Genomic DNA, 16,846 nt, shown 5'->3' with positions numbered 1-16,846 from the left:
CTCCGGGGGCTCCGCCGGGATTGACGGCGCGATCGGCCAATGGGAGCGCGCCGCTGCCGCGTCTCAGCCAATCAGCAGCGCGAGGCGCGGCGGAAGCCAATGGGGGAGCGGCTGTGCCGGGCAGGGGGACAGCCCGGCGCCGAGCCCAGGCTCATTCCGCGCTGCCGCCTGATGGGGACGGAGCGGTCGCGGCTCCGCCGCGCCGGGCACGGTGCGCTCTGCGCCCTGCGCCCGCCCGAGCCTGGGGGAGGCGCCGGGGCGGGGAGCGGCGGCCAAACCGGAGCCGCCCGGCCAGGGGCGCGCAGCCAGGAGGGAGGGAAAGGTGCGGAGCGAGGCACGGCAATGGCGCGGGCAATGGCGCGGGCCCCGGCGGCGGGGGGCGGGCGGAGCGGAGCGGCGGGCGGAGCGAGCGGGCGAGGGAGGGGCGGCGGCGCTGCTGAGGGCAGGGGGAGCGGCCGGGCCGCCCTCACGGCTCCCCGCGGCCGGGGCCGCCTCGGCGGGCTGGGAGCGGCTCCGGACGGGAGCGGGGGGCGCTGCCCGTGCCCGGAGTACCGGGAGGGGCCCCCGGGAAGGGCCGGGGCGGGGCGGCGCTGAGGGGACGGGGAGCGGCCACGCCGCCCTCGGAGGGGTCCCCGCGGCCTCGGCGGGCTGGGAGCGGCTCCGGAGGGGAACGGGAGGGTTGGGGCCTCCGGGGAGGGCCGGGGCGGGAGGATCCCCCCGGGAAGAGGCAGCGGGGCCCGGCTGTGCCGGGGTGGAGCAGGGCCAAGGACGAGAATCCTTCAGTTCTCAGGAAAGATGGGACGGGATTTTTTTCCTTGGAGTGCCAGGATAAGGGGGATGGATTCAGGCTAGACGAGAGCACAGTGAGGTGGGATATTGGGAAGGAATTCCTGGCTGGGATGGAGTTCCCAGAGGAGCTGGGGCTGCTCCATCCCTGGAATGTCCCAAGCCCAGGCTGGAGCAGCCTGGTACAGGGGAAGGTGTTGTAGTTGGAACTGGGTGGGTTTTCCAAGCCACATCCCAGGAATTTTGAAGGAAAATAGGATTCTCCAGGAACAGTGGAATGGGGATGTGAATGCTGGGGAAGGGAAGGATCCAGGAATCCTCAGAGCCTTTTCCACGCCCTAAAGGAGCTCCAGGAGCGCTGGAGAAGGACTGGGACAAGGGACAGGACACAGGGAATGGCTCCAGACTGGGAAAGGGGAGAGTGGGGTGGGATATTGGGAAGGAATTCCTGGCTGGGCTGGAATTCTCAGGGCTCCATCCCTGGCATGTCCAGGGTGGGCTTGGAGCAGCCTGGGATGGTGGGAATGATCCCAGCCCATGGAATGAGATGAGCTTGCAGCTCCTTCCCATCCCAAACCATTCCCCGCTCCTGGATCCTTTTCCAGGTGCTGCAGGATGAGGATCCAAGCCCAGTGCTGCTCTTTTCCAAGGATTTCGGATTTCCAAACTGTTCCCCTCAGCTGGAGCAAAACTCAGGTAAAAGGTGCTTTGATTCCTTCTAAAATCCCTGTTTGTCCCTTCCCGCTTTTCCTGGAAAACACAGGGCTGGAAAATCCCAAAGAGTTGTTGGAAAGCATCAAGGGAATGCTGAAAATCCCTGCAAAACTTGATTTTATCAATGTATTTTATAGGACAGGATGGAGACAAAGCCTCAGCTGTGAGCATGGAAGAATTCCAGGAATATGGATAAAACCAGCAGGAATTGTGTTGGCAATGGGACAGGAAAAGCTGGATCCAGCTCTAGGTAAAAATTCCAATTTCAGCAAAAGAAAACTGCAAAATGTTCCTTTTTTGGGGATGTTTGAGGGGTTTGGGATGGAAGTTTGGGGTTGGCTGAGAAATCCTTGATTTGAATTAATATTCCAAAGTTTTTGAAATGTTTGAGATTTGGGAATGAGGCAGAATTTGATTTGAGCTCTCTTTAAATTTCTCTTTTCCAGGTGTATCCAGAGGTGTTTCCTGGGATGAATCTTCAGGAACTTTTCATGGAATTTCTGCTCCTGGTGCTGCTGAAAACCTCTGGAAAAGGACTTTTCTCCTGGAAAAAAAAATTGTTGGGACAAGCTGGTATTTCAAAGGAATTTCTGGGAATCCAGAGCTGCATTTTCCTTTGTTTGTTCCAAAGAAAAATGTGGATTTTGATTGTTTGAAGGTGCAGAAAATCCCTTTCTCTTTCATTATTGAGGGAATTTATTCCCAGTTCCAAGCCAAAATTCCACGTTTAAAGCTGCTCCTGTCATTCTTTGTATTCCAAGAGCTTGGGAATTAAAGAAAGATTGGGAATTGTAATATTGGGAATAAACCTGAAGGGCTATTTTTCCATGGTACAACTTTCCTTCTGTGCTTTTTCATTCCTGAGTTTTTATCCTGCTTTGTTTTTATAGGAATTGTGAATTTATGAGGTTGGTTTTTAATGGGAATTGTTGGGATTTTTTCCTTGTTTGTTTTTATCAGGAATTTGGAATTTATGGGATTGGTTTTTAGCAGGAATTTGAGTTTTTTTTCCTTGCCTTTAACAGGAATTTGTGGGATTTTTCCTGTTTATTTTTAAGAGAAATTTTGAATTTGTGGGATTTGTTTTTACCAGGAATTTTTAATGGAATTCCTGGGATTTTTCCTTGTTTATTTTACCACACATTTTGAAATTATTTGGATGTGGTTTTAAGGGGAATTTTCAATGGAATTCGTCCTGTTCATTTTTACCAGGAATTCTGAATTTATGGAATTTTTCATAGTTAATTTTTAACAGGAATTTGTGGAGTTTTTCCCTTGTTAATTTTTACCAGGAATTTTCAATTTGTGGGATTTTTCCTTGTTTGTTTTTAAGAGGAATTTTGAATTTGTGGAATTGGGGTTTTTTTGCAGGAATTTGAGTTTTTTTCCTTGGCTGTTTTAACAGGAATTTTGAATTGATGGGATTTATTTTTACCAGGAATTTCTAGGATTTTTCCTTCTTTATTTTTCTGGGAATTTTGAATTTTTGGGATTGGTTTTTAGCAGGAATTTTTAATGGAAATTTTGGGGTTTTTCCCCGCAGGAAATTGCAGTTTTTCCCTTTCTTTTCCCAGGATTCCCTCCCAAATTCCATAGGAATCCTCCCATTCCTGCTCCACATTGCTGGGGTGAATTCCCATGGAAAATCCCTGGGAATTGTTTGTTCATCCCTTGAATGTCCCTTTGTTTTCCCACACAAAGAATTCCTTCTTTTCCTTAGGAACAACTTCCAGCTCTGCACAGATGAAAAATTCCCAGAATTCCCCAAATTTCCACCCTCCACATTCCCAGCTGGGGAACTTTGGGATGAAAAAAATCCCTGGGATCCAGGAATTCCATGGAAAACACCCTTGGGATTCCACAAGAATTTCCAATTTGTGGTTTAACCCCTTAAAATCGGAATTTTCACAGCATTCCAGGGAAAAAAGTGGGAAAATCTGATGAAAATAGGAGGAAAAGCTGATTTGAAGGTAAAAAATGAGGAAAAAACTCTGGGATGGCTCAAAAATTCCCTAAAAATAGTTGGAAAACATTATTCCCATTTTTAAAATATTATTGTTAAATTTTCTTCTTCATGGAAAAATTTGTGGGATAATTGCCATGTTCCTGATTTTTCTGATGGAATATTCCAAGATTTTTCTGCTTTATTGGCCTGGATTAGTGGGAGAATTTGGTAAAATGCCCCAAAAATTCAGGGTGAGTTAAAAGTCCAAGGAATTCTGGGATAATACCTCAGAATTTAGGGAGAATGGGTGGAAAACATGGAAAACTGAATGAATTTGAAGTAGAATCCAAGGAAAAGTTGGGAATTGGGGGAGGTTTCCTGTGGAAAACAGGGATTGAATTCCTCAGGATGAGCAAATCCTTTGGAAAACTTGGGAACGGAGGGTGGTTCCTGTAAAAAGCAGGAATGAAAGGGATTAAATTCCTCAGGGAAAATGTGGGGAAAACAGGGATTGAATACTTCAGAATGAGCAAATCCCATGGAATCCAAGGGAAAATTGGGAATGGAGCTCCCATTGCTGCCGGCCCCCATTCCCAACGTTCCCACCTGGAATTCCCATTCCTTGGAGCTGGGAAAAGCCCCTTTGGAGCCCCACATCCCACGTGGAGCAGGAGAATTCCCGGGTTTCTCCCTATGGATGCACCTGGATATGGCACAAAGAGCTGGAAAAGCAGTGGGAAAATGAGGGAACGGCTCCATCCCAGGAAAAACCTTTGGGGATCCCAGAAATACCGGGACAAAGGCACAGAGATCCTGGGAAAAAAGGCTGGATTTGGGATGGGGAAAAAGGCTGGATTTGGGATGGGGAAAAAGGCTGGATTTGGGATAGGACAGGGCTGGATTTGGGATGGGGAAAAAAGCCTGGATTTGGGATAGGACAGGGTTAGATTTGGGATGGGAAAAAAGGCTGGATTTGGGATAGGACAGGGCTGGATTTGGGATAGGACAGGGCTGGATTTGGGATGGGGAAAAGGCTGGATTTGGGATGGGAAAAAAGGCTGGATTTGGGATAGGGCAGGGTTGGATTTGGGATAGGACAGGGCTGGATTTGGGATAGGACAGGGCTGGATTTGGGATGGGGAAAAGGCTGGATTTGGGATGGGAAAAAAGGCTGGATTTGGGATAGGGCAGGGTTGGATTTGGGATAGGACAGGGCTGGATTTGGTGATGGGAAAAAAGGCTGGGTTTGGGATGGGGAAAAAGCCTGCATTTGGGATAGGGCAGGGCTGGATTTGGGATAGGGCAGGGCTGGATTTGGGATAGGGAAAAGGCTGGATTTGGGATGGGGAAAAGGCTGGATTTGGGATAGGACGGGGCTGGATTTGGGATGGGGAAAAAAGGCTGGATTTGGGATAGGACAGGGCTGGATTTAATCCAGTTTATCCCAAGATCCTGGGGGTGTTTGGAATTTTTTGGGATCAGTCCTGCGCTCCAGCAGCTCCTGGCGGTTTTTCCAAGCGGGACCCGGGGGCTCGGATGCCTCTGGAATGCGGGAATTGTACCTGGATCTGCTCCTGACATTCCCATGGCAACCTGGTCCCAGGGGGATTCATTGTGGAGAGAATCAAAGGATGGAGGCTGGAGAAGACATCCCCAGTGCGTTCCTGACGGGCCGGAATTCCGGAGTGCATCCCGTGAAAGGCGGCTCCAGATGGGTTTGGCAGGAACACAATTCCCGAGGGATGGATGGGACAGGGAATGTCCAGTGCAGGGGTTGGCAGAGGGATAAACAACAGCTGGGAAAAGCGGGATTGGGATGGGCCACGGAGCTGGGCGGGATTTGGGAAGGGAGGGATAATGGGGATGAGGCGGGAGCAGGGATTTGGGATTTATCCCAGCCAGACCCGTCCCTCTCCTCCGGAACACTGCGGGCTTTTCCAGGATTTCCCTTTGGAGTCTCCCTGTTGGAGGTGAACAGGAGACGCTGAAGATGGGAAAAGGCTCCTGGAACATGGATTTTCCTTTGGATCCTGGGGAAATCTGGGGATGCTGGGAAGTGCTGATGGATTTCATGGAGCGTGGGGGATTGGAGGAATTTTGGAGGGCTGGGGAAGGAGGGAATGGGAATGGGAGATGATCCCTGCTTGGGTTTCCTGGGTAAAAGGAATCCCCAGTGATGCTCCCATGGACCCCGTGATTATCCCAGGAACTGGGCTCAGCAGCTCCATGGAAATTTGGGATTCCATGGAATGCAGCTGATCCCTGCAGGATCCAACTTTGGGATGCTCCATGGAACGAGGCTGGGAGATCCCAAAAAGGGATCGTTGGGATTTAGGAATCGCTCCGGAACCATGGGAACGGCGGCGGACGCGGAGTGGCTGCGCTGGGTGAGCAAGAAATTTGGGAATGCCGCTGGGAAGGAGAAGGAAATCAGCCTGGAAGAGTTCAAATCTGCCCTGCAGCTCAAGGAGGTCAGGGATCCGTGGGAAGAGGGGAGGGATCCATGAGAAAGAGGGGAGAGATCAGTGGGAATTCCCTGATCCATGGAGAATATTCCTCAATTCCCTGATCCATGGAGAACATTCCCTGCTCCATGGGAGCATTCCCAGTTCCCTGCTCCATGGGAACATTCCCAGTTCCACGGGAACATTCCCGCTTTTCCCGCAGTCCTTCTTTGCCGAGAGGTTTTTTGCGCTCTTCGATTCCGACGGGAGCGGCTCCCTGAGCCGGGAGGAGCTGCTGGGATCCCTGCGCCGGCTGCTCTGCGGGAATTCCACCGAAAAGCTCAGGTTCCTCTTCCAGGTGTACGATGTGGATGGTGAGAGGAGAAAAATGGGATTCATTGGGTTTTTGGGGATAGATTTGGGATTTGGTCTGCTCTGAGCATCCGGCTTTGGCTGGGATGAGGCTGCTGCCCTCGTTCCATGTGGGAATGGGAAAATTCCTGTGGGAAGCCAAGGATTCCATCAACTGAGGATTTCCCAGGATTTCCCATCAGCCAGGGAGAGCAGGATCTGCTCTGCTCCAATCCCAACTCCCCATCCTGCTTTCCTGAAATTCTGGGATCGTTTGGGTTGGAAAAGCCCTCGGAGATTGAATCCAACTGTTCCCACCCCCAAGTCCCCTTCCAATGCCACCCTTTCCATGAAGGAATATTCCCAAATATCCAACCTGAACCTCCCCTGGATGCCATTCCCGTTTTCCCATCACTTGTTACTGGGAGCACATCCTGACGCATCCAGGATTTTCCACTGGAAAATCTGTAGGACCGTGGAAAATCAGAATGGAGGTGACTCTGTAGGAATGTGGAATATTGGGATCAATCTAATTCTCCAGGGAGCAGATCCTGACCCAACCAGGAATTTTCCTCCCTGCGAGGAAAATTCCTGGATTAGGACTGGAAAATTGGGATGGAAGTGACTCCATGGGGCTGTGGGATATTGGGATGGAGGTGGCTGTAGGACTGGAATATCAGGATGTAAGTCACTCCACGGGGCTGTGGGATATCGGGATGGAGGTGACTCCACGGGGCTGTGGGATATCAGGATGGAGGTGGCTGTAGGACTGGAATATCAGGATGTAAGTCACTCCACGGGGCTGTGGGATATCGGGATGGAGGTGACTCCATGGGGCTGTGGGATATCGGGATGGAGGTGACTCCATGGGGCTGTGGGATATTGGGACTCTCCCGGTTTCCAGGGAGCGGCTCCATCGATGCCGAGGAGCTGCGGGTGGTGCTCCGGGGGTGTCTCCGGGAGAGCTCCCTGGCCCTTCCCGAGGAGCGGCTCGGGGCGCTGAGCCAGGCCCTGCTCCAGGCCCTGGACCGGGACCACAGCGGCTCCATCACCTTCCCGGAGCTCCGGGAGCAGCTGGAAGCGTTCCCGGAACTCCTGGAGAACCTCAGCATCAGGTGGGGAGGGGACTCCTAGGAAAGGATTCCACGGGGAGCCCACAGTGGGGCTGGGAGCAGCTGGAGAGGTTTGGGATTGGATCACGGATGGTTTGGGGTGGGGCAGGGTTTGGATTTTGGGATGGATGCTGCCACTCTGGCTGTAGGGCTGGGTACCACCCCGAGCTGGGTACTGCTCCAGCTCCCCACTCCCCATCCAAACACCCCCAAATTCCCATCCAAACCCCAAATCCCATTTTCCCAGTGCTGCCAGCTGGCTGAAGCCCCCCAGTCCCAGCCCTGCTGAGCCCTGGCTGTGCTGCCGTTCCCGGGAGTCCCGCGGGGATCGGTGGCCCGGGATGTCCTGCCGTTCCCGGGAGTCCCGCGGGGATCGGCGGCCCGGGATGTGCCGCTTTTCCCGGGAATCCCGCGGGGATCAGCGGGCCCGGCTGTGCTGCCTGGGGACCTGGGTCGCCGCCACGGCGCTCCTGCTCGCCCTGGGGGCTCTGTGGCACCGGGAGCGCGGCCCGGCCCTGGCGCTGGCCCGGGGCTGCGGGCAGAGCCTCAACCTCAACTGCGCCCTGCTGGCCGTGAGTGCCCCGCGGCACCGGGGACGCCGAGGGGACACGGCGGGGAGGGAGCAGAAAAGGCCGGGAGGGTCCCGGGATAGCCAGGAGGGGATGCTGGCCCAAAGTTTCCTGTTGTCCCCGGCGTTTTCCATGGTCCCCCAACATTTCCCGTTCCCTCTGGAATTTCCCATTATCCCCCAACATTTCCCATTGTCTCCCCGCATTTCCCATTGCCCCAGTGCATCCCGTTTCCATTTGCTCCCTGGTATCTCCGGGTGCCCTGGCCCCTCTCCTCGCCCGCTGCTCGTCCGTGTCCCCAGCGCTGTCCCCGTCCCCTCCCTCACTCCCGTCCCTGTTCCCCTCCCCTCTTGTTGTCCCCTCCCTCGCCCCCTGTCCCCGTCCCTCTCTCCCGACCCTGCCCTCACCTCCGTCCCTGTCCCCTGCCCCGTCCCCGCTGTCCCTGCCCTGTCCCCTGTCGCTGTCGCCAGGCGCTGATGCTGCGGCGCTCTCTGACCTGGCTGCGCTCCACGCCGCTGGCGGAGCTGTTCCCGCTGGAGCTGCACGTGCGGGGCCACGAGCGCGTGGGACACCTGGTGCTGGCCCTGGGGACCGCGCACGCGGGGGCACACCTGGCACAGGCTGGTCAGTGACACGGGGACACACCTGGCACAGGCCGGTCAGTGACAGAGGGACACACCTGACACAGGCCGGTCAGTGACACAGGGACACACCTGGCACAGGCCGGTCAGTGACACGGGGACACACCTGGCACAGGAGGGTCAGTGACAGAGGGACACACCTGGCACAGGAGGGTCATTGACAGAGGGACACACCTGGCACAGGCCGGTCAGTGACACGGGGACACACCTGGCACAGGCCGGTCAGTGACACGGGGACACACCTGGCACAGGCCGGTCAGTGACAGAGGGACACACCTGGCACAGGCCGGTCAGTGACACAGGGACACACCTGGCACAGGAGGGTCAGTGACACGGGGACACACCTGGCACAGGAGGGTCAGTGACAGAGGGACACACCTGGCACAGGCCGGTCAGTGACACAGGGACACACCTGGCACAGGAGGGTCAGTGACAGAGGGACACACCTGGCACAGGAGGGTCAGTGACACGGGGACACACCTGGCACAGGAGGGTCAGTGACAGAGGGACACACCTGGCACAGGAGGGTCAGTGACAGAGGGACACACCTGACACAGGCCGGTCAGTGACAGAGGGACACACCTGACACAGGCTGGTCAGTGACAGAGGGACACACCTGGCACAGGAGGGTCAGTGACATGGGGACACACCTGGCACGGGCCGGTCAGTGAGAGAGGGACACATCTGGCACAGGAGGGTCAGTGACAGAGGGACACACCTGGCACAGGCCGGTCAGTGACAGAGGGACACACCTGGCACAGGAGGGTCAGTGACACGGGGACACACCTGGCACAGGAGGGTCAGTGACAGAGGGACACATCTGGCACAGGCCGGTCAGTGAGAGAGGGACACACCTGGCACAGGCTGGTCAGTGACAGAGGGACACACCTGGCACAGGAGGGTCAGTGACAGAGGGACACACCTGGCACAGTCCGGTCAGTGACAGAGGGACACACCTGGCACAGGAGGGTCAGTGACAGAGGGACACACCTGGCACAGTCCGGTCAGTGACAGAGGGACACACCTGGCACAGGAGGGTCAGTGACAGAGGGACACACCTGGCACAGGCCGGTCAGTGACACGGGGACAGGAAGCCCATGGAAGGGGTGTCCGTGTCCCAGGATCCCATGGAAAGGGTGCCCAAGGACGGGAGGGGGAAGTCCTGCAGAAGGGGTGCCCGTGCCGGGGGCACTGCGAGGGCACGGGTGGGGACAGGGACATGGGCCGGGCACGGGCAGGGCACGGGCAGCAGCCGCGGGCTGTGATCCCCCTCTAGCGGCTCCCGCCGGACAGCCGAGGTCCCGAGCGGGATCCCAGTCCCGCATCCCCGAATCCCGGTACCCCGCATCCCCAAATCCCGCACCCCACATTCCCAAATCCCGGCACCCCGCATCCCCAAATCCCGGCACCCCACATCCCCAAATCCCGCACCCCGCATCCCCAAATGCCGGCACCCCACATCCCCAAATGCCGGCACCCCACATCCCCAAATCCCGGCACCCCACATCCCCAAATCCCGGCACCCCGCATCCCCAAATCCCGCACCCCACATTCCCAAATCCCGCACCCCACATTCCCAAATCTCGCACCCCACATTCCCAAATCCCGGCATGCCGCATCCCCAAATCCCGCACCCCACACCCTGGTACCCCCAGTCCCCATCCCAGAGCGGTGCCGGGGCTCTCCCCGCTCCGCTCCCGCGTCCCTCCCGTGCCAGCACCCCCGGGACAGGCCCGGGGCATTCCCGGCGGGGGTGGCACGGCCGCGCTGAGCCGTGCCCGTGTCCCCAGGGCTGGCACGGCGGGACTGGCTCGTGGCCCTGGGCGAGTACGTGCGGCGGGCGCGGCCGGGCGCCGGTGGCGTTGGTGGCACTGCCCCGCAGAGCGGGCTGGCGCTGCTGGCGCTGCTCCTGGCCATGCTCGCCTGCTCCAGCCCCTGCGTGCGCCGCGGCGGCCACTTCGAGGTGATCCCACGGGAATTCCCGGCTGGAATGCCGGGGTGCCCCGGTGGGAAGGGGGTGCCCGTCCTGGTGCTGCCCCGTGGGAGCCCTGGGCACGCCACGCTCGCAGTTCGGGGTTCCTGGGATTTGCTTCCCCGCGGGACCCAGGGAATGGTTTCCCAGCGCCACGGGGATGTTGGGATGGGATTCCCAGAGAAGCTATGGGTGCCCCCTGATCCCTGGGAGTGGCCATGGAGCAATGTGGGATAGAGGGAGGCGTTGGGATTGGAACCGGGTGGGTTTAAGGTCCTTTCCAAGCCAAATCCCAGAGATTCCAGGATTCCCTTGGGCTGCCTTTTCCCACTGGGATACCCAGACAGCCCCAACAGGAAGCACCATTTGGGTCCAGCACTTCCCATTCCTGTTCCCATTCCCATCCACACTCCCATTCCCAGGTGTTTTACTGGAGCCACCTCTCCTACATCCCCGTGTGGCTCCTGCTGCTCCTGCATGGTCCCCACTTCTGGAAGTGGTTCCTGATTCCCGGCTCCCTCTTTGTGCTGGAGAAGGTTCTGGGCTGGGCGTGGCGCCGGGCAGGGGATCTGCACATCCTGGAGGCCAAACTGCTGCCCTCCAAGGTGGGAGTAAATCCCAAATATCCCAAACATCCCAAATATCCCAAATCCAATCTATCCAAAATCCCAAACATCCTTCATCCCAAACATCCCACATCCCAAATCCCATCCATTCCACATCCCATTATCCCAAATCCCACCCACTTGCTGCCCTTTGGAGGGGCATCCATCCCATCCCATCCCATCCCAAATCCCACTATGCCACCTCCTCCTGGCACTCTGGGAACGAAGGAACAAACAAACATGGAAAAGCTGGAGGTGGCAGAGGGAGGCCAAAGCAATTCCTTTATTTCCAAGCCTTTTTCCCCAATTTTTTAAAATGAAAACTCATGGAAAAGCCAAAGCAGAACAAAAACTCCTGGAACTCGGAATTTTTTCCCCAAATCCCATAATTTGAGCCCAGTCTGAACTGGGATCTAGTGCAACCCAAACTGGGCAGGGAATGGGGAACAAACCCAACAGGAGGGGCAGAACCCGGAATTTCTGCTGCACAGAATCCAGCAGGGGATATCCTTTGGGCATTCCCAGTTCTCCTGCTCCCGTTCTCCTGCAGGTGACCCACCTGGTGATCCAGAGGCCGAAATCCTTCCGCTTCCAGCCGGGGGATTACGTGTACCTGAACGTGCCGGCCATCGCCGCCTACGAGTGGCACCCCTTCTCCATCAGCAGCGCCCCGGAGCAGCCAGGTTCCTCCTGCGCCCTGCAAATCCCGCTGGAATTTTCCCTTAACGTTTCTGGGATCTGTTTCCCACCCCTGGGATCTGTTTGTCATCCCCAGGATCTGTGAGCCACCCCTGGGATCTGTTTTCCATCCTCAGGATCCGTTTTCCCACCCAGGATCCATTTCCCACGCTTGGGACCTATTTCCCATCCCCAGGATCTGTTTCCCACCCTTGGGATCTGTTTCCCATCCCTGGAATATCTCCCATCCCCAGGATCTCTTTTCCCATCCCCAGGATCCATTTTCCATCCCCAGGATCTCTTTTCCCACCCCTGGGATCTGTCTTCCATCCCGGGATCTGTTTTTCATCCCCAGGATCTTTTTTTCATCCCTGCGATCTGTTTCCCGCCCTTGGGATCTGTTTCCCATCCCTGGAATGTTTCCCACCCTCAGGATCCATTTCCCACCCCCAGGATCTGTTTTCCATGCCCATGGTGAAGTTTTTCCAGCTTGGATGGGGCTTGGAGCGAGCCGGGCTATGGAAGGCGTTTCCATGGGATGAGTTGGGTTTGAAGTTCTTCCCAATCCAGAGAATTCCAGGATTTTGGGATTGATCCCCACAGAAACCCTCTGGCTGCACATCCGAGCGCGGGGCCAATGGACCACCAAGCTCTACGAGTACTTCCAGCAGCTGGAATTGCACGGCCTGGAGCCAAATCCACCCGGGAAGAGCTGCAGGGAGCGGAGGAGCCGGCACTGGGAACAGGTGGGATTGTGGGGTTGGGATCGGAGCAAAGGGATGGATCCCATGGGATCATCCCAGCTGGGGAATCCCTCGGGATGAACATTCCCTGCTTGTCCAGCCTTGAAGGATTTGTGTCCCATGGAACGGGAATTTGTGCCCTGTGGAATAGGAATTTGTGATCCGTGGAATGGGATGGATGGATGGATGGATGGATGGATGGGATGGTGGGATTTGGGACTGATGGGATTTTGTTCCCCATGAAATGGGATTTGGGATGGATGGATGGATGGATGGATGGATGGATGGATGGATGGATGGAATGGTGGGATTTGGGACTGATGGGATTTTGTGCCCCATGAAATGGGATTTGGGATGGATGGATGGATGGATGGATGGATGGATGGATGGATGGATGGATGGATGGATGGATGGAGGGATGGAAGGAATGGTGGGATTTGGGATTAATGGGATTTTGTGCCCCATGGAATGGGAGTTCCTGTGACTCTGCTGGAGGCCCAGCAGATCCCTGGAGCAGTGATCCCAGTGCTGATTCCAGCCTTTGTTCCCAGGAAGGCTCTGTGGCCTCTGGCAGGGATGGAGCCGTGGAGCTGACGGCGTTCCGAGCCTCCGGAGCTGCTTTCCCAGGAAAGGACCCGGAGCAGGGGGTGAGCACTGCCCCCATCCCAGGGACAGGGACTGGATCCCAAATGGGACAAAACTCCTTAAAATCTCCTCTTTGGGAAGAAATTCCTTGGATATTATTGCAGCATTGACAGCTGGAATTGTGTGTGTGCAGCCCAGTGGGAAAACGCCCAAATCCAGGGAATTTTGGGAGTGCTTGGGAAGGGGGGATGATCACTGCTCCCCTCTCCTGCAGGACGCCGGGCCTGGGGAGAGCCAGCGGAGCTGCAGCGTCAAGGTGAGGATGTTCCCAACTTTCCTGGTGCTGCCTTCTGGTGCAAGGCAAGGCGGCCTGGTTCTGAGGATCAGCACGGCGACCCAAAACTCCCCAGGGTCGCTCGGGCCGATGAAACACGCGGACACCAATGTGGTGGACGGTCAAAGGCGTTTATTACTTCTTCTCGTGGGGTTTTATAGTCTAAGGGGTTCTCTACGTCAAAAGGGGGTCTGTCCTTATTATTTATGGTTAGTAAGGAATGGAAAATTACTGGGTAAGGAATGGAAAGTTACTAGCAGTACTGTTAGTGGGGCCACACTCCTAGGGTAATCTCTTATCTTAGGGGAACAGGGGGTCCTGCCTTTCCGTGACATCGCGTAATCTTCCGGAGCGCCTGTCCCTATCTACCACATCCTGGATCCAGGGAAATGGGCTGGGATCAGCATTCCCACCATCCCATCCATGTTCCCACCATCCCATCCCCATTCCTCGTTGCTCCATCCCTGTATCCCTGTGCATGGATGATCCCACCTGAGGCTGATCCAAACCCTGCCCTGCCAGAAAACTCCAGTCCTTCCCACCCATTCCTTGCTCCCACAAAACCCCAGGAAGATCCCAAATTCCTGGACCCTCTTTGTGCCCTTTTCCTCCACCCGGGAGCTGCTCCAGCCCTTGGAAGTGCTGGATCTGCCCCTGGAACTGCTGGATCTGTCCCAGTGCTTCCTGGACGGTCCCTACGGAACGCCGAGCCGGCGGATCTTCACCTCGGAGCACGCCGTTCTCATCGGGGCCGGCATCGGGATCACCCCCTTCGCCTCCATCCTGCAGAGCATCATGATCCGGTGGGTCCCCTGGGATCTGGGAACTCCCCAGGGATTTGGGATGCAGGCCCTGGTGGAGCTGTCGTCCAACCCTTGATCCTTGGGATTCTGTCCTTGGGATTCATTTCCACGGGCACAGGTGGGGCCTCTCCTGGTGCCAGGGTTTTCCTTGGGGATTTCGGCTGCGGGAAAGGCGCAGGAGGGAGATTGGCCATGGGCAGGCAGGGAGGGAAGGGGCAGGAATAGGAAGGAATGAGCAGGAAGGAGCAGGAATAGGAAGGAAGGAGCAGGAAAAGGCAGGAAAGAGCAGAAATGGGAAGGAAGGAAGGAAGGAAGGAAGGAAGGAAGGAAGGAAGGAAGGAAGGAAGGAAGGAAGGAAGGAAGGAAGGAAGGAAGGAAGGAAGGAAGGAAGGAAGGAAGGAGCGAGCAGGAAAAGGTAGAAAGGGACAGGAATGAGCAGGAATAGGAAGGAATGAGCAGGAATAGGAAGGAATGAGCAGGAAATGCTGCTCCCTGCACAGGTACCGGCGGCGGAAGCAGAGCTGCCCCAGCTGCCGTTTCTCCTGGAGTGAGGAACGGTGGGATGAGGAGATGACACTCCGGAAGGTGGGAATGGGAGCAAGAGGGGATGTGGGATCCAGGCTTGGCCTGGCATGGGGCTGCAGGGTCTGGGGTGGAGAGCCTGGGAGCATCCCTGAAATCTGGGAGCTTTGGGAACGGGGGTTGGATCTGGTGATGGGATCCAGCGCAGGGATTTGGTGATGGGATCTGGTATCAGGATCTGGTATTGGGACCTGGCAGGATCCAGTGAGGTCCCAAGGCGAGGCTTTCCCACCCTACCAGGTGGATTTCATCTGGATCACGCGGGACCAGCAGCACCTGCAGTGGTTCCTGGGCCTCCTGGCCAAGCTGGAGGCGGAGCAGGCGGAGCTGGAGCCGGGAGGTGAGCGGGAGAACCCGGCATCACTCCCGGGAACACCCCCGGCCCAATCCAAGCCCTGGAGCGGGGCAGATCCTGGTGGGAACGGCTGGGATTGGCAGGGAGGTTCCTGGAGCTGCACCTGTACATGACGTCGGCGCTGGGCAGGGGCGATGTGAAGGCGCTGGGGCTGCAGCTGGCCCTGGACCTGCTGGCGGCGCGGGAGCAGCGCGATTCCATCTCCGGGCTGCGCTGCCGCACCCAGCCCGGCCGCCCCGACTGGGACCAGGTCAGGGAACGGGATACACGGGATACACGGGATACAGGGAATGGTGGGCAGGGGGAGAGGGTGAGTGGGGCCAAGGGAGGGAGCAGGGAATCGGGGAATGGGATCATGGATCGGGGAATGGGAGCAGGGAATTAGGGAATGGGATCGGGCAATGGGAGCAGGGAATTAGGGAATGGGATCGTGGATCGGGGAATGGGAGCAGGGAATTAGGGAATGGGATCGTGGATGGGGGAATGGGATCAGAGAACTGGGGCATAGGATCATGGAATGGGATCACGGAATTAGGGAATGGGATCATGGAATAGGATGGGAGAACTGGGGACTGGGATCATGGAATCAAGGAATGGGATCATGGAATAGGATCATGGAATCAGCAAATGGGATCATGGAATCAAGGAATGGGATCATGGAATGGGATCAGAGAACTGGGGAATGGGATCTCAGAATGGGATCAGGGAATCAGGGACTGGGATCATGGAAATGGGGAATGGGATCATGGAATGGGATCATGGAATCAGGGAATGGGATCAGAAAACTGGGGAATGGCATCATGGAATACGATCAGACAACTGAGGAATGAGATCAGAGAATCAGGGAATGGGATCATGGTATGAGATCATGGAACTGGGGAATGGGATCATAGAATCAAGGAATGAGATCATGGAATAGCATCGGAGAACTGGGGAATGGGATCATGGAATCCTGGAATGGGATCAGAGAACTTGGGGAATGGGATCATGGAATCGGGGAATGGGATCATGGAATAAGATCCAAGAATTGCGAATGGGATCAGGGAATGGGATCAGAGAATCATGGAATGGGTTGGGAGGGAATGGGAAGATGATCTCATTCCAAGCCTCTTATCTGGGTCAGATTGTGGAATTGCGGAATGGGATCATGGGATTCTGCAATGGGATCAGAGGATCGGGGAACGGGATCAGAAAATCATGGAATGGGTTGGGTTGGAAGAGACCCCAACGGTGACCTCATTCCAACAGCCCCGTCTGGGCCAGGGATGATGGGATGGGCTCGGGGGATGCGGGAAGGGAAGGGAAGGAAGGAAGGGCGGATGGCGGCGCGCTCCGTTGCAGGTGTTTGCGCGGGTGGCGGCCGAGCGGCGCGGGGCGGTCGCGGTGTTCCTGTGCGGCTCCGCGGGGCTGGCCCGGGCCATCCGCGGGCACTGCCGCCGCTTCGGCTTCCGCTTCCACCGGGAGAACTTCTGAGAGAGCCCGAATTCCAACCGGGATCCGCGGCCGGCAGCTGGGGGGGGGGGGGATGTGGGAATGCTCCCTTCGGAAAAGCACGGGAATAAATCGGGAAAATATGGGAATGCTTCCCTTGGGTCTCAGGAATAATTGAGGGAAAGATGGGAACGTT

At 56.5% G+C, this 16,846-nt stretch overlaps 1 protein-coding gene and 1 long non-coding RNA gene across 2 annotated transcripts; both read left to right on the top strand.

Moving 5' to 3' along the window:
* The first annotated feature begins 119 nt into the window (after positions 1 to 119).
* On the top strand, positions 120 to 2,336 carry LOC132079623 (uncharacterized). The gene is made up of 4 exons (XR_009419435.1): positions 120 to 322; positions 1,392 to 1,482; positions 1,638 to 1,750; positions 1,947 to 2,336. It is a non-coding gene; the product is annotated as an uncharacterized LOC132079623 (long non-coding RNA).
* Positions 2,337 to 5,796: 3,460 nt separating this feature from the next.
* NOX5 (NADPH oxidase 5) lies at positions 5,797 to 16,692 on the top strand. The gene is made up of 17 exons (XM_059482395.1): positions 5,797 to 5,916; positions 6,113 to 6,263; positions 7,145 to 7,355; positions 7,600 to 7,631; positions 7,716 to 7,924; positions 8,392 to 8,545; positions 10,353 to 10,525; positions 10,957 to 11,139; positions 11,690 to 11,822; positions 12,421 to 12,563; positions 13,112 to 13,207; positions 13,420 to 13,461; positions 14,158 to 14,282; positions 14,783 to 14,867; positions 15,105 to 15,204; positions 15,303 to 15,469; positions 16,561 to 16,692. Exons 1-17 carry the CDS (start codon positions 5,797 to 5,799, stop codon positions 16,690 to 16,692), a joined length of 2,256 nt encoding a protein of 751 aa, XP_059338378.1.
* Positions 16,693 to 16,846: the final 154 nt, after the last annotated feature.

The sequence above is a fragment of the Ammospiza nelsoni genome, chromosome 14 (assembly GCF_027579445.1).
Source record: "Ammospiza nelsoni isolate bAmmNel1 chromosome 14, bAmmNel1.pri, whole genome shotgun sequence".
In the NCBI taxonomy this organism is placed as follows: domain Eukaryota; kingdom Metazoa; phylum Chordata; class Aves; order Passeriformes; family Passerellidae; genus Ammospiza; species Ammospiza nelsoni.
Note: the sequence above shows the minus strand (reverse complement) of the source record. Positions and strands in the feature narration are given on the sequence as shown.

What these genes read in the sequence shown, in the direction of transcription:
- NOX5 (XM_059482395.1), top strand. Translation starts at nt 5,797, where the DNA reads ATGGGAACGGCGGCGGACGCGGAGTGGCTGCGCTGGGTGAGCAAGAAA. An exon ending in CTGCCCTGCAGCTCAAGGAG is followed by an intron (nt 5,917 to 6,112) that starts GTCAGGGATCCG and finishes CTTTTCCCGCAG; the next exon opens with TCCTTCTTTGCCGAGAGGTT. An exon ending in TCAACTGCGCCCTGCTGGCC is followed by an intron (nt 7,925 to 8,391) that starts GTGAGTGCCCCG and finishes CGCTGTCGCCAG; the next exon opens with GCGCTGATGCTGCGGCGCTC.